The following is a 21,041-nucleotide window of genomic DNA, read 5'->3' as shown; positions in this document are numbered from 1 at the left end:
TTTTTATCGGAATCGAGTTCCGTAAAAAGAAAAATTGCTCAATTTTTCACAAGGAATCCATATCAAATATTTTCAAAAATTGAAAAAATATTTGTCATGGAAAAAATTCATACAACACAAACTTTCATCACATAAACACATAAACCAACATGAAACCATCCAAATCAACACAAAACATACAAATCATCGTTTTAATTCATATTACATGAAAGTAAATCATTACCATGGCTCTGGTGCCAGTTGTTGGAAATTATTTTACCAAGATCTAGATTTACTAACAAGTATGTTTGATTAACATCCTAATATGAATTCTAAAACAATGAAAATAAACACATATAAAGTTTAGAAAACCTTATAGTGGGTGCAGCGGAATAATATGACTCCTTCCATTCAGATCTCTAGCCCTTGATTCCTTTCTGTAGCATAGCATAATCAAGATCTGAATCTGGATCTTCTTTTCTCCTTCTTTGATGGTTGAATTTCCATAGTCTTACATACTATGATTGAGGTACCACTTGATGTGTGTGGGCACTACTCATTCACTCATGGGTTTCGAAATAGAAGAGAAGAAAAGAGAGAGAAATTGGCGTGTGGCTTTTCTCTGAAGGAAACAATGTGTGAAGTTGTGTGTTTGTTTCCTGAAGCCAGCACTTTCTATTTATAGAAAACCCTCTAGGTTTAGGTTAGAATTGTATGGCATTAAAATAATGTAAAAATAAGATAAAATGGTAAAGGCCTATGCATAGTGGGCGGCCCAGAATAGGAAATTGGGCATCACTTTGCAACTTTCTCATTTTGTTATTTTTTATTCCTATTTTCTCAAAAATGCAAATTTTCCAATTTAACCATTCAAATGCCAATTCTAATTATTTAACAACTCAAAAACAATTATTAAATAATATTTCCATTTAATATATTTATTAATTTAGACATATAAAGTCTCTTAATAAATAAATAAACCTAGAATCTCTTTTCTTTACAATTTCACCCTTGCTTAGTAAAAATTCATAAAGTAGACATAGTCTAACTTTTAGAATTATAATTGATTAATCAAAATCAATTAACTGAGTCTTACAAGCAGTATGGTCTCAACTAGTATGGGGACCATGGGTCTATATAACCGAGCTTCCAATAAGTTGAACCGAATTTACTAAGTAAATTCTCTAACTTATTAATTCCTCATTGAATCAACACTTAGAACTTGGAATTGCACTCTCAATCATATAGAACGCTCTATATGCTCCATGATATAGACACGTCATTGGTTATCCATTGTTATAACCCTAATGTGATCAATGATCCTCTATATATATGATTTACACTGTAAAGGGATTAAATTACCGTAACACCCTACAATGTATTTTATCCTTAGAACACTTAACCCTGTATAAATGATATTTCAGCTAAGTGAAATGAGATCTCCACCATTTATTTTCGTTTGGTTAAGCTCGAAGGAAATCATCCTTTACTTTCTATTCGCCAGATAGAAGCTATAGATTCCATATTTATGTTAGCGCTCCCACTCAATTGTACTACCGTGTTCCCAAAATGTACGTATCACCCTGGCCCAAAAGTAGGCTTAACTAACAAATCAAAGAACACGGATAACACTCTTGAGATTGAACCTAACCATATCAGGATTAAGATCATTTGATCTAGGATCAACAGGTGATATTGAATTGAATAGATATTACGGTAAGTTTTAATATATCTAATCAAAGTTCAATATCGGTCCCTTCCGATGTATACTCCATACATCTGATACTGGTAAACTTTGCCAATGTCCTGGAAAGAACATAACACTTTTCCAAGGTGTAAGAATACCTATCGCTGATTATACCATGTCAGTCTAAATCCAGTGTTCTGACAAATCAGGGAATAAAACTTTTGAACATATAATTAAGATTATATTCCACTGTGCTGACAACACTATAATCTTTAACCAACTCATATGTTCTGGACTTAAAAAGAATTCATACATTATATACATATAATCATGAAATAAATCATGTGAATCATGCAACATAAAATGTTATTTCTGATCTTTATTAATAAGTAAATCTGATTATATTGAAATGAGTTTTATTTAGGGCATAAAACCCAACATTTACTACTACTACACTTCATTTGTATATCAAGGTGTTGAGATTATTTGAAATGCACATTTTGTTTTATGTTAGTGCAAGTGGGAGTTTGTTGGGTTTTATGCCCTAAATAAAACTCATTTCAATATAATCAGATTTACTTATTAATATAGATCAGAAATAACATTTAATGTTGCATGGTTCACATGATTTATTTCATGATTATATGTACATAATGTATGAATTCTATTTAAGTCCAGAACATATCAATTTGTTAATGATTATAGTGTTGTCAACACAGCGGAATATAATCTTAATTATATGTTCGAAAGTTTATTCCGTGATTTGTCATAACACTGGATTTAGACTTACATGGTATAATCAGCGATAGGTATTCTTACACCTTCGATGAGTGTTATGTCCTTTCCAGGACATTGGCAAAGTTTACCAGCATCGGATGTATGGAGTATACATCGGAAGGGATCGATATTGAACTTTGATTAGATATATTAGAATTTACCGTAATATCTATTCAATTCAATATCACCTGTTGATCCTAGATCAAATAATCTTAATCCTCATATGATTAGGTTCAATCTCAAGAGTGTTATTCATGTTCTTTGATTTGTTAGTTAAGCCTACTTTTGGGTTAGGGTGATACGTACATTTTGGGAACACGTGCAATTGAGTGGGAGCGCTAACATAAATATGGAATCTATAGCTTCTATCTGGCGAATAGAAAGTAAAGGATGATTTCCTTCGAGCTTAAGCAAACGAAAATAAATGGTGGAGATCTCATTTCACTTAGCTGAAATATCATTTATACAGGGTTAAGTGTTTTATGGATAAAATACATTGTAGGGTGTTACGGTAATTTAATCCCTTTACAGTGTAAATCATCTATATAGAAGATCATTGATCACATTAGGGTTATAACAATGGATAACTAATGACATGTCTATATCGTGAAACATATAGAGCGTTCTATATACTGAGAGTGCAATTCTAAGTTCTATGCGTGGATTCAACGAAGAATTAATAAGTGAGTGAATTTAAGATATAAATTCTTGATCTGCTTATTGGAAGCTCGGATATATAGACCCATGGTCCCCATACTAGTTGAGACCATACTGCTTGTAAGACTCAGTTAATTGATTTAGATTAATCAATTATAATTCTAAAGTTAGACTATGTCTAGTTTATAAATTTTCACTAAGCAAGGGCGAAATTGTAAAGAAAAGAGATTCTAGGTTTATTTATTAATTAAGAGACTTTATATGTCTAATTAATAAATATATTAAATGACAATATTATTTAATAATTAATTTTTAGTTATTAAATAATTAGAATTGGCATTTAAATGGTTGAATTTGAAAATTGGCATTTTTGAGAAAATGAGATGCAGAAATGATAAAACAGCAAAATTGCATAAGTGAGGCCCATTATCCAAGGCCCATGGCCGGCCACACTTTATGGGTTTTATCATTTATTTTTTCATTATTTTAATGCCAAATAATTCTAACCTAAACCTAGGTGGTTACATATAAATAGATAGTGATGGCTCTCATTCACACTTGAACTTCTGTTAGATGAAAACTAAACCTCTATCTTTTCTTTATAGGCCGAACCTCTTCCCTTCTCTTTTCTTTTCTAAATTTTCGAAATCCTTGAGTGAATGAGTGAGTGCCCACACACATCAAGTGGTATCTCAATCATAGTGTGTAAGACTGTGGAAAACCATCCAACAAGAAGGAGAATCAGCATCAAAGGAAGGAGAGAAAGAGATCCAGGTTCAGATATTGATAATGCTCTGCTACAGAAAGGAATCAAGGGCTAGATATCTGAACGGATGGAGTCATTACATTCCGCTGCACCCAATGTAAGGTTTCCTAAACTTTATATGTGTTTATTTCATTGTTTTAGAATTCATATTAGGATGTTAATGAAACATATTTGTTAGTAAATCTAGATCCTGGTAAAATATATCCAACAGTGTCCTCTTTTGAAATGATAGACGAATTTCGAGTATAGCGGAAACATATTTTGAGGAATGAAGATGTTGTTGAGCTTTCTTATGGTGATTCCGAAGCTTTGGTTTTCTGATCAAATGTGCTCAATGGATTTTAGTTTTTTACAGCTTCAATCATGATCTTCGATGATTAGCAAAATGATTTTGTGTTGATCGACTGTTTTTTCGTGAAAGATTGCATCAATCGATTTGAGATATTTTAGAACTTGGTAATGTTTGATCGATGTGAGATTTTTGCAGATATAGATGTTAAATCATGGATAGTTTGATTATCGGTTGCCTTTTCTAGTTCGATTATTGAAATCAGAGTTTATGATAAGCTTTTGTTCCATTTTCATGGAGCTTCGAATGTGGAGTTGCAGAGCTCTAATGAAGGTTGTGAATATTGCTTCTGATTTTTTCCTAGTGTGATAGATGTGTATTTATATAAGTTACAAAGGGTATGTACTACGCATCCATTATTTTAATTTTTTCAAAAATAATTGAGTTGTTGAAGTCAGTGGTTTCATCACCTGGAGAAAATGGTGGTTTCTTGAAATCACGTATATTAATTTCCATTTTTGGTAGGAGCAAAAACAGTATTTGCTACAATTAAATACCGAACGATATATACCTAAATTTGTTAGATTTTAGGTATATTAGTAAGCATTGCCCTTTAATTTATACATTATATTATTTATAACAGAGTCTCGTTTCGGCCATGAGGCACTTGTTCGTTCTACTGTAGGGATGTATTTTGTGTGAGGTTGCTGAGGTTGCTTTAGTTTGTTTATTCTTACATTTTATTGATGCACTCATTTTTCTTCTCTTATAAGTCTTCTGTTGTTGATCACCATTTGGGTACCTCTTGCACTAATCAACCGCCCAATTAGCCATGTAGAACAACTAATGTTTAAAGCTCAATTATATGCATAATTCGGTGAAATTTTTTAACAACGGCATGATTGAAACTAGCAATAACACATTGACAAATCTTATTTATTGTAGATCATATAAAGTCTAGCTTTAAACAAATTAGGAAACTGGAATTATAATTAAGAATACAATTCTAGTTCGTCAATGTCTGCCGTTCTAATAATAATAAGGAAAAAAACATTTGAAGTGATCTAATATGAACAATATACAAATAAAATTTAAGCTAATTAGGATTTTTGCTCCTAGGACTTGACATGTACCAAATCATGCCCCCTGAACTTTTAGTCATTGAAAATGCCCCTGAATTATTGGGATTGTTGGATTTAAGGATTTTTTTTTCTAATTTTAGTAAAAAAGTCTAACATGAATGAAATTTCAGGGGGCATAATTTAGTGCATGTCAAAGTTCGAAGGGCATGATTTGGTAGATATCAAAGTCTGGGGAACATGTTTTAGTACATAAACAATCATTGAAATACTAAAATTGAATAAAATTAGACAAAAGTCCTTAAATCCAACAATCTCAATAGTTTAGGGGACATTTTCAATGACCTTAAAAGTTCAAGGAGAATGATTTGGTACATGTCAAAGTGCAAAAATCCTAATCAGCCTAAAATTTATTCCGTATACATTGTCCAATGCCAAAGCTCGTGCATGAATAAAAAGCAAATACAAGAAGAAATATCTGGAAGCTATATTTACTATATACACTACTTCATTTGCACAACCAACTAGTGAACAAAACTTAATAACAACCAGAAGACAACGAAGCTTATCTAGACCAATATAGTGAAAGGACATCTGATCTGTGATTATAATATACAATACTTTTACAATCTACTACTGATTGAAGCCCACCCACAGAGAAATTTTAAAAAGAAAATAAAAGAAAGAAAGGCATTACCGATGGAAATCTTAATAGGAATTTGGTGTTGTAGAGTTGCTACCATATTTGTCGTTACCAACCGAATCTGGTGAAAGCGGGGGAGGCAAGTTTTTCAAAAGCCCGATATCATCAGATCTAATGTCCACAACTTCTGCCCTTTGTATTACAAACGCTTCATTCTTGATTGCTTTCAGAGCAGCCACCACTTCATCCATGGATGGCCTCATATCTTTGTCCTGCTGCAAACACCGAAAGGCCAATTCTGCCACTGCTGTTGTCATTTTCCTTACGGTGAAGTCTTTGTCGAACCCGAGTGAAGGATCAATCAACTCATTCACTGCATGATTTTGAATCCTTGTAATAGCCATGCTAGCCAAATTGATATCATGCCTGTGTCGGTTGGTATCCACTGCTTGTAATGATGAAATAAGCTCAGCCAACACAACTCCAAAGCTATAGACATCACTCTTGTCTGTTAGTTGGTAGCATTGGTAGTATTCAGGGTCAACATAGCCAGGAGTACCTTGTGGAGCAGTTGAGACATGAGTCACATCAGTGGGGAACAATCTTGAGAGACCAAAATCGGCCACTTTCACTCGGAATTCGTTGTCGAGGAGAATGTTGTTGGTTTTAACATCGCGGTGTATAATGTCTGAGCGATGGAGGTAGGCTAGAGCATCGGCTGTCTCTATGGCTACGCTAAGCCGAACTGGCCAACTCATCACACTAGATGTTGATTGTTTCCCATGAAGATGATCAGCAACTGTACCATTTGGGATAAATTCGTAAACCAAGAGGAGTTCTCTGCTTCGTCTTGAAGTGCATCCGTACAACTTCACAAGGTTCTTGTGTTCTAAACGAGTCAGGATCTCAACTTCATTCATGAACTGCTCTACACGCTTGAAATTGTTTTCATAAAGGCGCTTTACCGCAACCTCACGGCCATCACCGAGCTTTCCTGTAAAAATTGAAAAACTCTACAAGATTATTACAAAAAAAAAAAAAAAAAAAAAAAAAAGAGAGAAAAAAAAATGCAGTTACCAATTAATATTTAAAATAATAATTACAATTAGTATTTTGGATAATAATTATTATTCAAAAGTAGGCAGGCATTGGGCTTATTGAGAGTGTTATATCTTAAATACCATAGTAAACAGTGCCAAAGCCTCCTTCTCCAAGTTCTTTGGAAGGGTCAAAGTTATCAGTGGCTTCCTCCAGTTCAGTGTAACTAAAGACCTGAGTTCCGAAGTACGTACTGCCCTTTTCAATGTCAGATTTAGAGAAGGAATAAGAATCAGTGGGGGTGCTTCGAGAGAAATTAGTTGAGGAATTTATGAGGCTCTTGCTTGATGGGGTTTCGGAAATGTCTTTGCTCTTGGTTATAGCCCCTTGTCTCTTCCTTCTTTGTATGAAGTAATAAGCAAAACCTCCAATAAATATCCCAAGGATGCATGCACCAGCTATTGAAAGGCCTGCAGTTGAAACAGAAAGATTGCTCAGATATTTTTTTTTTTCTTTATTAAGACACAAAGCAGTGATGTGATGTAGAATTGATATATACAATCATGAAAGTATTACCTACAACTTTTGGAGTCTGCTCCTTCGATCCTGTGAAACGGAAGACATGTTAGTTAAGTCATATATAATCGCGTCAAGTAGTATATGTTACATATAGAAGAATTTTAGGTAAATAAACTAGAAAGAGATGGATGAAAAGTTAGATACTTCGTTCTGTCTCTCATTTATTTTTCTTCCATTTATCCTTTGAAAGATAAATATCTAACGAGCATCCTAAAGGCCTCGTTACATATTTAAAGTAATTAAATATAAACAAGTATCCAAAGGCCACAATTTCCCAATAAAGGAAAGAATATCGATGAGCTTAGCTGATTCAATCAACCAAAGCAAGATAAAGGGAGTAAAATTATGGATATCAAAAGTTTAGGATTTAAAAAATTATCAAAAATTCGACTAAGTAATCATTGAAATTTTTCTTTCACAATCAAATGATTGTTAATCACTAATGTATGACTGACAAGGTCAAATAACTACATTAGTAAGGTATCATGAATTCAAATGGAAACTCTCAAACATATACCACTAAGTTACTAATACATATCGTGCTATCAAAGCAGACAAATTACAAATCAAACACAAATGGGCATGCCCAAATTAGGCTTAGCCACTCATATATAGCTACCATTTTATGTCGAACTCGATAAATTTGAAAATTCCCATACAATGACCACCAAAATTCACACCCAAATAGTCAAAAAGTAGGGAGGGAAACATCTTAGAAGTCAATCTTACGTTATACTAACTGAAAAAATAAATAAAAATTCCTATTAATCGAAAGAACAGAGTACCTGGCATCAGATAAGGTCTATTCCCACAGACACAAATGTATTTGTTTGAATTGGAATCAAATCTACACTGGTTAGAATGAAGGCATTTAGAACATTCATCGGTTTTCGGATTCTTCGGAATAGTATAATTTGTTAAGAATCAAGAGGTTCCATCTCAAAACCAATTGGCAATGAGTGGAGTAGCCCATGTTCTTATATATGGCTCAATACTTTCACATTTAATCTATCTATTCTCCAATATAATTGACGTTAAAGCCCATCATCAAAGCCTCTACAAGGAAAGATGGATTATGCAACACTCTAGTCGCTATAGATTCCATAATCGGGACGCTAATAGTCTCACCGCATTTTATAACTCCAGAATCAGATCAAACGGAACTGGTCCGATCAAGAAGTAAGAATCCACAAATGGAACTGATTTAGTGGCGTCACATCAAACTCAGTTGTATTGCACTTATAGATTATTGTCAAATCGACGTTATGCGCTGGTTTCGAACGTGGTGTTAACGAATTCATGGGGGCAGGTCTCGTTCCAGAGGTCTAATCGAGCCAATGAAAGAGTCTGATCAGATGTATTGAGTTGAGTTGGACAACTCGGTATTTGACCAAGTTGATTGTCAACTCGTTCAAGATGTTCACGCAGGAGAGTGGGAACTCCGACAGACCGCAGCGCTCCGGGAGGTCGTCGCCGATGAAGGGATAAGAGATGTTACGGAGGGGCCCGCAGTCAGGGCCGGCCCTGAAAATTTATGGGCCCAAGAAGAATTAAATTTTGGGGCCCTCAAAAATATATCAAAAAAAGAGTGTCATGGGATTTGAACCCATGACCTTAAACATTATGTCCTCCACCTCAACCAACTAAGCTATAAATATTTGTTGTTTATATTACACTTAAATTTTACTTAAATAAAAGCCTAATATTTTTTTTTTATTTTTTATTTTGGGCTCCCGGAAAGTGTGGGCCCTAGGCACGGGCCTAGCCCGCCTATGCCTAGGGCCGGCCCTGCCCGCAGTTGAAGGTCGTATTGCAGTCTGAAGAAGAATCTTCGGAGGCCGTGACATGGCCGGAAAGTAGGAAGAAGAAGAAGAAGAAGAGGAAACCGGCGATGGTAACCGGAGAGATGGGTATTGAGTGCATTGGGAAGGAGTGGAGTGTGGAATGGAGGGTTGAGATGCCATTGGGTAATTGGTGATGGGTGAAGACTGGCGGGAAAGTGGTTGTGAGCTTGAGAGTTGACTGGGTGTCTTTGGTTGACTGTCTTTCAACGTACATATATATATAATTATTTTGGTGTGAATGTATGCCATCAAAGTTTAATTCAGACTATTTTTTTACACCGATATGATACTAACGAATACTTTTAGCATTTCTCTTAAGTTTAATATGGATTTGCTGTCAATGTGTCGTAGTTCATGTAAACGTGTCCATTTTATTTTATTATTATAATAATATAATGTCACTTTTCTTTCTCAAAACAAAAAATAATGTTACTTTTATGGAGTGTTTTAAGAACTTCTAGAATGTCGTTGGGGAGAAATATGGTATTGAATATTAACATTTATACCGGTGAATTTTTGGTTTGTTCATGATTGTGAAAACTACGCGGAGAAGAGATAATCAAGTTTTTACTCATTCATTATTTTCAAAACTTCCATGTAATTATATATTGAGTTTTTCAAAGTTGTACGTATGGTTTGAATTTTCTGCAATAAAATATTTCTATTTAAGATGAAGCAAAAAATTCAATTTCAGGGACCCGATCCATGAACACTAGGAACCAAATGAAAGTGACTTCGATGAGTAGTATGACCTAATTAATTTATTTGAAGTTGCAGAAGAACAATTTTAAAACATTACTAATATCCCAAGTTAAAAAAAATTAATAGAGAAAAGAATACAATTTGAACTCGAAGGGCGAAAATAAGCATATAAAAAAATATTAAAAAGTGGGGATTAGCTTCCATAATATACATGTAATCTACTATTAATATAATTTATATGCTTATAATTATATATATCCAAGATAAAGGCTATATAGAATTTGATTATGCAAATATAATAATATATATACACACATTACTTAACCTGAAGGCCGGTTATTCAAATAGTTAAGCAACAATTTATTGGAGTTTGGCAATAGTTTATGGGAAATTAATGCAACCCCGTGACTTGTATATATGAATTCAGGACTTGTTTTGTTTGATCACCAAGATATCAACAACGTGCCAATAAAACCCGAACTTGATACTTAGAGTCTCACATAAATTATCAAACATCTATAAAAAATATTGACCATGCTACTTAATTATTTTGGAGGGGGTTGTAGGAGAACGAGAAAAGGCATCTGAGTGGTTTACTCCATTTCAAATCTTATTCCCATCGATGAAACATGGTTTTCCAGATTTGCGATATTTTTGGATTTTTTTTTTCTTTTTTATTTTTTTATGTGTATATAGGTATATATAATGTTTATAAATGTGTGATGTTTTTGTGAAGATTTTATGTTTGGTTTGATTATTATTTTAGTTTTTTTTTAATGTGATTTGGATCTCAAAAAAAAAAAAAATTGGTGGTAGTGGTGACGGAAAGTTAGGGGATTTGAGAAATCTTTCGAGGAAGAGCGTGCTTGCACATATTGATTCGCGACAAGATCTTCAAACCCAGACCTTCTTCATATCAGAGAGTTGCGTTGGTGGAGATAGAAGAAGAGGTGAGATATGAAAAAAAAAAAGGGAAATGTGAAGAGAAAAGAAAAAAAAAATAATTAAGATTAAAATTTATAATATTTTTTTATTTCTAATTTAATGGGACACATCATCAATGTTAGGTGATATTGCAGTAAAAAAATTACCTCAACAAAGTAAGTTAGAGGCACATAGGATGTTAATAGAATTTAATGGACGACAAATTAAATATGCAAATAAATATGGAGTTTGGCGGGTTTAGTAAAAAAGAAAATAGTGGGCTAGTTGTTACAGTAAGTAAAGTATAAGGGGTTTAGCCCCAAATAACTCAATACAAAAGTTTTTTTCAACGTGCAAACATGATGCTTCATATTTCATCCTAATGTTAAAACTTAAGCTTAAAGAATATTCAAACTTTACCTTATGTTTGGTAGAGAATGAAGGTGAGAGGAAAAAAAATGGATGTAATCAAAATTTGAGATTGTTTGGTAAAACAAAAAAGATAAAAGAAAATGAAAAATAGGGAGAAAAATATTGGTGGGCCCTACTCAAAAATTTTCTCCACTAAATTAGACAAACACAAGTTAACAAAAATATATTTTTAAAAGTGATTATAGAAATTTATTAAAATATTATTCATTTAAAATAAAATTAAGAATATGGTTAAAATAATAAATAATATAAATTTACAATTTTTCTTTTTATCTATTTTATCAAACTCAATACCAAACATTAACAACTTAATGAAAAATATTTTTCACTCTTTTTTTCTAGATTTTTTTCCCTACCTATATTTTCCGTGTCTTCTATTTTCTTTCTTTTCTACCAAAAATAGGGTGAAAAAAGCTTTGTTCCAGTTTGAATTTCCGAATGGCATGTGAAAATGGATTCAGTTATAAAGGTTGACACTTACAATAGCTTGTTTCTTATATTTTCTGATTATTAAAATATGAAACGTGTAAATAACTAATCATAATATATAATTATGATGGAGTTGTTGTCCAGGTTAATATCTAAGGGCAGTGTTCAAAATGATCTTAATTACGATGTGTTTGATTGAATTTTTAGGAGAAGAATAGATTAAATTGTCATTAAGATAATTAAATTTTTTACTTTTGCCTAATTCTAATGATTTCATTATTCATTTACATGGTCCAATAAAAGTTATTTTATTTAAACTCAAAGTTTTGAAATTTTCATTTATGATCATCAGTTGATATCGTATGCTTACAGTACGGAATCCCAGACCCAATTGATCAAGTTATATACACAAGATCAGCTAAGAGTGGAGCTGGCAGTTGTTAATATTGAGAGAGGTTTGTGTTGTGTTTTGTTTAACTTTCGAAAAATTTAAAAGAAAAATGGCGCTAGAAGAAACGATCTCTTTACACTACTTACCCCAAAAATATCTTACAAATTTTCTACCAAAAAAAGTTGAAACTCCTATGCCGAGCTCATAGGAGAATCTTTATATTTGATTACTGCAATACGATCGAATTAATGAATAAGATGAGAACGTACCCGAAGATGTAGCAGAAAAAGTATCGGATCCACATCTAGCGTTATAAGCTCTATCTTTGCAGTAACATTTGAATTGCCTTGTTGTATTATCTGTTCCACACACTCCCTCAGACCTTAAACATTCCTCGCAGTAGCTGTTATTCGCATTCCACTCTATTCCAAATCCTAAATCGATGGCACCACTCACATCATCTGTAGTTAAATTGGGGGTCTCTAATTTATTGGCTGCCGAATCCAAAATGCGTAGAACAACACCTTCCCCGCAACTTGGAATATCGGCAACAGCACTCCTCATGGAGTCCGTTGCGTATACATTAGTAACGCCTGTTCTATCTCCGGGGCAACTGAATTGCTTTGCGCTAATCATTTCGGTAAGTAAAGATGAAGGACATCCGTAGTAAAGCGTTAGGTTTTGTGAACCCACACCATAACGAAACAAAGTGGTATTCCACGTTGCGTTTTGTCGATCATCTGGGCAGAGGTTGTCCCAGTAATCATCCCGAACAACTGTCAGTTTTCGTTCATCCCAAATGATTTCAATCACTCGATAGTCAATTGAGTCAATTGTGATCTCCGGTGCATCCCCACTGCATTTGAGCTCAAAATCTGGGTGGCCGCAATAGACCGGTCGGCCTTCTCCCCAGAAAGGATAGCTGAGGTTCCTGAATTTTTCTCCACAGTTTAAGAGCGTGTTGTTGCATGTTGTGTATTCCGTGTACTCTTGGGCAAATACAGAGGTACGTAATATCATTGTTATGATGATGAAGATGGAGGATGCGATATGGGGAAGCATTTTCAGAAACAGAGAAGAAGACAGATACAGATCACTTTGTAATTATGATAATGTAAAAGATGAGGGAGATGAAATATTAGTGGTCTGTTCAAATGAGAGCATCATAAGAAAGTGATGGAGTTTTGACAAACTACCCTACCTACTAATAAAATTATTGTCAAAGTGGAAGTTTCTAATATGTGGCCAAGTCATTAGCTGAGTTTAGGTGACCTCGTCTAAAATCTCCTTCGGTTTTCCATTGCGAAATTCAATTGTCCATATTCGGTTTAACCACACCAAAATGAAACTAAAAACGGCCGTAACTTCAAAGTCATAAAGTCAAAGAAATCAGCCTCGTGATTACATCATTTGCCTTCAAATGAATAATACTCTTGACTTCTTTGTATAATACATGGCAATTGAATTGAACATACACCAGCCAGCCACCACTTATAAATGTCGTGAAGTGAGCTGAGTAAGATTCAAATTCTACCCCAAGCCCATATCATTATACTTGAAATAATAAATAAATAATCTTTTATTGTATTTTTAGAACCAACAAAAAACATACCAAAGGAAGGAGCAAAGAAATTAATCAAAATAGAAAGGACAAAAGTAGTTGACTGCTGGTGCGGTACATTTTGTGCAAGAAGTATCAAATAGTCCAACGAATTCGATCGTTTGCAAATACAACGTGTAAATTAAGATAGATTATCGATTGTGCCAACTGCCAAAATATGGGCGTCACCATACTTAGGTCCTTCTTTAACCAGACAAAAGAATAAAGCCTAGGTGTTCAACTTCAGAGTCCTAATTTGTCAGCTTAAGAAAGCTAAGCTCGACCTAACGGCGTGGTCATAGTGACGTACTAGCTAGCTTATAGACATAAATTAAAATAATTTATGGATTTGTCACCAAAAAGTAGAGACACGAGATGTCATATTTAAAACAAATCCTGGCTAAATTCAATTTACTGTTATTTGCAGAACAAGCTCCAAAATTAGAAGCTCAGACTCATAAAAGCAGATAATTTTCTCTGTAATTGATCGGCCCAATTAAATGGTTATTCTAGTACGTTGTTATTGCTCGGAAAACAAGTTCGAATGATATTCGACTTCCAAATTTGGCATTTGAAAGATTAATGGCTGCAGTTTGTGTACTAGAAAGGATCATCGATAAACAATGTAACATATATCAGCTTGCATCGAAGATAACGAAAATGGAGAGAGAACTAAAAGAAAAAACAAATTATTTTTTCTCTATTTTTCTAACCTATATTTGCAGCTTGGATTTTATTGTGGAAATCTTTGAAGCTTGTCAACCTTTATTTTTTGTAAAGGTAACTTGAAGCCTATAGAAATTGTTCAAGCAGCCATTAACAGCTTTTGTGCTAAGAGGGCTCTAAGCCAACAAAACTAAATCTCAGGTCTTCTTTGGAGAGATTAAAGAGGATTGCTATAACAAAGTGCGAGAGTGGACATGGTCACTATCTGTATAGGTGCGGATCAGATAGAATTACTTGTCCGCAAGGGATACATCTCTGTCATGTTCTTATATATGGCTCAATTCTCTACCATTTATTTCATGTGGGACAATGTCCACAGTACTTACAAAGTGGAGAGCTATGGTGGAATCATAAATAAGATCCAAAAGAAGCTCGACAATTGGGCTAGTAGGTCGAGCTCAACTTATCCAATTCTTCGGGATTAGAAATTATTGAATGAGTATTTTTATTATTCCTCATAAAGTAATTGCAGCTATTCATAAGCTTTGTACACCCCAGAGGAAATTGAAGTAAACTTCACCATACTTCTTAGGAACAAGTTTGTTTACCAAAAAAAGTATGTTGGTATTGGTTTTAGGGAAGGAAAAATAAATGGAACATTGCTCTAATAGCCGAGTTCATTTGGGCCATCTCTAGAAAGCAAGATTTTCTTTAGGCTCGTTGGATTCAAGCCATTTATTTAAAGAACAAGGAGTTTGGAAACTTTGTCCGAAAAGGTGAGCTAAGCTGGTATTTTAGGAAGCTAACAAAGCTTCAAAATATCATAAGTTTATCAAGCTGCGTTGATGGAGGTTGTGAAGAATGAGAGGTTTAAGGTCAGAACTTTCTACTTATCTCTTCTGCATTCTACCCCGGTTTTATATTCAAATGCTATCTGGAATAGGCTTTCTGTTTGTAAACATTGCTTCATTATGTGGCAAGCTATAAATGATCATCTCCTTACCCGAAATCACCTTAGCTAATTTATGGTGATTCCTTCTTGTTTATGCCCCGTTTGTGAAGTAGAGATTGAGAGTCACAGCAGCATCTTTTCTATGTTTGTGTATTCTAGATTAATCATAGATGGTATTCATTGTTGATTTGGCAATTTCTCTTGACCAACAGATTTGGAGGCTTGGAAGGTTTTGGTGTGAGCTGCCTCAGACAGGGGTGGTGGGCATGGTTATGAAGGCGATTATTGTAGCTGCTATGTTATGTATTTCATTTGGTGTAATAAGAATTGTTGTATTTCTCATTTAGCTTGTAGCTTGGTCAAAGTTCTAAGGAACCATGTTAAGTTAGCTATTAAATCTAGAGTTAAGAGTGTTTTCATTTCTCAGCTTAGTAAGAGGGGAAGGGATGTATTAGGAGCAATTAACTCTTTGTAAGAGTCTAGATTTAACTAAAGACTCAGTATTCAGGTAGAGTATTATTTCTTTATTTTTTAATTTTTAGCTAGATTGAAAAATTTGACAGGAAAATGATAGAGATATTCAGCTCATAATTTCGAAAAGATTAGTAAGATGCAAAAGAAAAGATTAAGGGGAACTTAATTTGTTGATGTTTAAATGGTTGATACTGTGTAATGAGCAAAAGTATGGCTGATGGAAGTTGATGCAGGAGAATTTATCTTTTTTTAGCTGTTTTATATTTGTTTCTCAATTCAGCTTCAGAATAAATGGCAGTGTTTTAAGAATAAACACTTCTCTTGGCCTCATCTGCACTAGGAACTTCAATATTTGAGAAAAAGTATTTCTGTAATTTTCTATAAATGGATTGACTTTCTCAAAATGATATTTCAAATGTCATATCGTTTTTTCTTTTAAAAAAAAATAAAATCAATTAAATTTCTATGCAAGTCATCCCATTGTTGTGTTGCTAACCACCACACTTTAGTGACAGCATAAACAATTATGTTGCTAACCACTACACCACTTTAGTGAGGTAATAATGTAGCTTAATGGCAGACTGTATTGTTTAAAATATATAAGTGTATGTTTCACATCATAACTAAAAAATTATTTTTTGATTTTAAAAATAAAAAAAAATTATTTTTGAAAAATAATTTAGCTTGTTTCGCCTTATTTTTTCAAAACAGTTTTCAAAAAACAAGAATTTTGAAAACAATAAAATGTTATTTTCTGTTTTAAAAATCAATTCACTTTTGGTAATTATTATTTTTAAAAAACACTAATCAAACATGACTTGTATTTTAAAAACTTCAAAAATTATTTTTTGTTCTTATTTCTAAAAATAATTTTTTAAAAACAAAAAAACAGAAAACAATAACAAACATTCTCTAAATTTTTCTTGTTTGTTAAACGAAGAACATTATAAAAACAAATTTAACAAAGTACCACAATACTTTTCTAAATTTACTTTTTTTTTTTTTTTGAAAAGAAAGGTACAAAATGGGTTTATGAAAAGGGAACAAGGATGGGCTTTGGCGGGAGTGGCCTAATTTAGCAGGCTAGTTTTTGGTGGGCGTAAATACCAGATAGTCAAAGATATCAACTTTAAAATATGACCAAGATCCGCTTATCACCAGCCCAACGTTTCTGTAATACCCGAAATATTTTCGTTACAGATATAAAAGTTCACTCTACCCTGCACGCGCAATGTGCATGTCTAACAAACCAAAAATTGTTACGTACATCAATTACGAATACTGTATATACAACCTTTTCTTTGCTTTTTTTTTTTTTAACTGAATATGAATATAAAACTTTAACGTATATGTATTTTGTTTTAGGCAAAATATGTGTCTCATATATAATGGGAACACAATTAGCAAATACAAGCGCGTTTACACTACTACGAAACTCATCTTAATTAGTAGAAGAAGGTAAATGCCTAAGGCCAGCTTAATTAGTAGTTGACAAGTCTAAAATATGTTCAACATCTACTAGAAAGTATTAGAGCTTATTTATCTCGAGGAATACTAAATAAAAAAGTTTTTTAATTTTTCAAAGCGTTTACATTCAAAGGCGACAGCGACAAGTTATCTAACTGGGCAGACAAGTTCTTGAATTAGGCAAAATGGTCACTAAACAATGCTTTATTCTAACATCTAAGACTAATATAAGTCTCAAGATTCTCACATTAAATAGTAATAATCAGAGAGTGCAAGTAGACGCAACTAACATAAATTGTAAATATATTAGTTAATATTGCTGTTTGGTGAAACAAAATATTGACCAAGTTAGTATTGTTTTTCTTTTTTGAACAAGACCAAGTAAGTATTGTTGAGGTATGGTTAAATATAGGAGTACAGTCACACTCACACGCTAGAAAAAAAAAGAGTGAAAAAGAGACTGGGCCATGAACTATTTTTCTAATTTTATTAATAGCCTTATTTACCGACTCTTTCCTTTTTTCCTGATGACTGTTTTTACCTAACTTTTAGAAACAAATGTCAGTGGCAAAAATCCAACCAAATATATTTGTATTGCTCTGTTTTCAAATGTAATTATGTAGACTAAATCTGCTCTATAATGATGAGATATATGGTCAACAAAAGGATTAATCTAATTGTTCAAGTTAAAAAGATTAATCGATCTAATTTTTCTATAACCTATGTATGATAACCAAGCAAAGATATAACTACACAAGCTAAATCCATGGGAGAGAACAGTTTTATGATCCTTAATTATAAGTTCTTATTTCTTCAACAAAAAGTTGAATCAATTAATATAATTATGTATAAGTATAACCTTATTACTAATGATCACCAATATTACTAAAGTATTATAAGCAAGTTTTTTTTATCATGATAAGGATAAGGTTATTAGCGTTATATGACTAAAGAGTTTTGCACAGGACATTTCTGTTTTGCAGATCCATCCTTTTGTAAAATGAAGTTTTTTTAAGGCACGTACAACAATCATAATAAGTAAAAGAAAACCAGATGAAAAACTAGATAGCAATGAGTCAAAATCAACGCGTACCTGAGTTAGGCGGTGTTCCAAGTTTTGTGTCTCCAGATTCCGGTGGGCTGGGACATACGTCCTTGAGCACTGGAGATAGATCACCTTGACAGTAACACGTGGTCCGATTAACTCCCCAGTCGTATCCACAAACCCCACCAGATTTCCTACAGTTTTCACACCCAGCAAACTCCACCTTGTACGAAACAGGATAGCCTTCTTTCAGAGCCTCTTCAATCAACGTAGAGTTCATAAATTCAGCATAAGTTTGTACAGGATCAGACACCCTCACAATAACATTCGAACGACATGAGAAATGAGCATCAATCTTTTCCATAGTATTATTTCCCGGTAATATAAACGATTTCCCACCAGGGTTACAATCAAACCCACCATACATGTTGTCAGTAGAATTACAACCGTAGAATATTGTGATGGCTTCTGAGGCTGGTGCGTATTCGAAGATGTCCTTATCCAGAGTGGTGTCCCCATATAGTGGCGAACAAATCCCATTGTTCAGGAAATCAACTCGAGCGATTTTAATGATTGGGGTTTCCTTCTCAATCTCTAGAACCTGGTATTTGATTCCTTCAATCTCTATAATGGCATTGTTTCCCTGACAACCCAGCTTCAGTTTAGGGTGACCACAATATTCAGGCCTGCCATCACCCCAGAAAGGAAAATCCACATCGCCGATGCTCCCACATCGGTACTTGTTACTACATGCCGAGTATAAATCTAAACTGAAGCTGGGATGAAATAGGTTTGATACCAACAAGAGGTGAAGGCAAAACGAAATCAACAACAGTTTGTGAATCATTTCTGGGCCGCCGGCTAAAGAAATATACCAAAATTGTGTTTGATTAATTAGGCCGTAGGAGTAATGATTATTAGAGTGGGGGAAACAAAGGAGGGCACATATAGGAGAATTTTCGGAGGGGGACAAGGGCAACGAATAATATTTTGTTAATTATGTATCATTCAGTGAGAGTGATTGAGATGATAATGGAAAAGTTTGAAATTTTAGGTGCTTATTTGACTTATTATGATCAGTTTCTTGCAATTAATGGTCTGTCCTCCCATCTCTTTTGTTGTTATGTTCTCTTGGGAGTTTGACTTTAATTTGTTGTTTGGCTTCACACATATGCGTGTAATCTTCCACGTAAGTCACCAAGCTATGTCTTTCCATTTAAGAAATTAAAATCACAATTAAGTATTTCGTCAACCATGGTCCTTAAGATTACTGTCACTGATAACCCTATGTATATTCAATTTATTTAAAACAGACTCATTGACTTTCCATCCTTATAAGGATAGATATGTTATATGTGCGTTTATGTTTATGTATATGTATTTGTATATTCCCTCCAACATATATATGTCTGGTTATATTGGTTTAACGTTATTTTCCTTTATTATTTTTCTGTTAAAGTAACGTTTTAAATTAATACCGCTACACCAATTAATTAATTTTACACACTTACGTATCAATTTCATTTATTTTTTTCTCACAAAATCTCCACACATGATAATGTGACATCTATCTGGGTGACACGTGAAATAGATTCTGTGACTTAGACGGAAAATTCCACTCACTACTAATCGTGTAGAGAGCTCTAGTGCTCAAAGTATGAACTTAATATCTAAGCAGAGTGTACGAGAATACCTGACCAACTCCATCCATCATGTAGACAGCTCGTATAAGCCGATCAGAGGGTGCGAGTGGGACATTTTTAGAGATATATCCTATATATCTTCATTCTTGCAACACACAACAATATCTCTAATTTCAAGAGATGGATACAGATACGCAGTATCATGAAAGAAAAGGCAACCTCTCTAGTTTCCTATTTTGCTCATTATTGTAATTAGAGAAAGTGAATAGTTTCCTCATTTTATATTGCCTAATAGTTTTGGAAAACCAATTAATTTAATTAAGCACATTTTTCGTTAATATGTCTCCATTACTAAATAATCACACAAATCATCACATTCATTTAAATTAGGAATAATTGCACCAAAATACCTTAACTTCATTTTATTTAGTAGAATTTACGTGGGGTATGGATTTTTTAAACCTTTTATGATAAATATGGCATAATTGATTATGGACACTTTATATAGCTTTTTTTATAGTTTAACCATAGTTTATGGGATTTTAAAGCTCATACCGTTGGAATTTATTTGTCAAAAGCTCATAGTATGTGTATTGTAGTTTATTTAGGTTATTTTAGTAATTTTAGTTCAGTTTTTTTTTTAACATAACCATTTTTTTTTTTGTAGAGTTTTGCATGTAATCATCAGGTTTTGATGGTTGTTTCTACATTTTAATTTACTTTTGTACTTTTCAATTCAGACCTATTTTCCCTAAACTGCCTATGCCATTATTTCTCTCCCTCTCTTTTTTCATTTCACCATTTCTTCATTTTCCTCTTTCTTCTTTTCCTCTTTAGTTTTCGTCCTTTGTTTTTTTTTTTTTGCTCTCGATTTTTGGAGGACATTGCCGCCATTGTTCTTCGGGTAAGAGCTTCCATTGTTCGTGTGTTCTTCAAGGTACGCATGAGTTTTTGCCTTTTTTTTTCTCTGATTTTAGG

The 21,041-nt window shown here is 33.4% G+C and overlaps 1 protein-coding gene and 1 long non-coding RNA gene across 3 annotated transcripts; one reads left to right on the top strand and one right to left on the bottom strand.

Annotated features, from left to right (window-relative positions):
- Positions 1-5,618: 5,618 nt before the first annotated feature.
- Positions 5,619-20,313, bottom strand: LOC115723468 (LEAF RUST 10 DISEASE-RESISTANCE LOCUS RECEPTOR-LIKE PROTEIN KINASE-like 1.3). 2 transcript variants are annotated; one of them, XM_061104049.1, is made up of 5 exons: positions 20,114-20,313; positions 18,469-19,705; positions 7,492-7,521; positions 7,059-7,385; positions 5,619-6,871 (listed from the first exon to the last, which is right to left on the bottom strand). In XM_061104049.1, exons 2-5 carry the CDS (start codon positions 19,265-19,267, stop codon positions 5,943-5,945), a joined length of 2,085 nt encoding a protein of 694 aa, XP_060960032.1. In that variant the 5' UTR covers positions 19,268-19,705; positions 20,114-20,313; the 3' UTR covers positions 5,619-5,942. The 2 variants fall into 2 exon arrangements, with proteins under 2 accessions (XP_060960032.1, XP_030508821.2); XM_030652961.2 differs by lacking the exons at positions 18,469-19,705; positions 20,114-20,313 and adding an exon at positions 12,486-13,774.
- LOC133030947 (uncharacterized) lies at positions 13,963-16,169 on the top strand. The gene is made up of 2 exons (XR_009684482.1): positions 13,963-15,357; positions 15,647-16,169. It is a non-coding gene; the product is annotated as an uncharacterized LOC133030947 (long non-coding RNA).
- Positions 20,314-21,041: the final 728 nt, after the last annotated feature.

This window comes from Cannabis sativa, chromosome 9, assembly GCF_029168945.1.
Source record: "Cannabis sativa cultivar Pink pepper isolate KNU-18-1 chromosome 9, ASM2916894v1, whole genome shotgun sequence".
Classification (NCBI taxonomy): Eukaryota; Viridiplantae; Streptophyta; class Magnoliopsida; order Rosales; family Cannabaceae; genus Cannabis; species Cannabis sativa.
Note: the sequence above shows the minus strand (reverse complement) of the source record. Positions and strands in the feature narration are given on the sequence as shown.

Bases quoted from the DNA above. Each gene is read 5' to 3' on its own strand.
- LOC115723468 (XM_061104049.1), bottom strand. From the start codon at position 19,267: ATGATTCACAAACTGTTGTTGATTTCGTTTTGCCTTCACCTCTTGTTG. The intron at 7,522-18,468 runs GTACGCGTTGAT...TCCGTTTCACAG, and splicing joins TGGAACACCGCCTAACTCAG to GATCGAAGGAGCAGACTCCA. The intron at 6,872-7,058 runs GTATTTAAGATA...CAATTTTTACAG, and splicing joins CTTTGGCACTGTTTACTATG to GAAAGCTCGGTGATGGCCGT.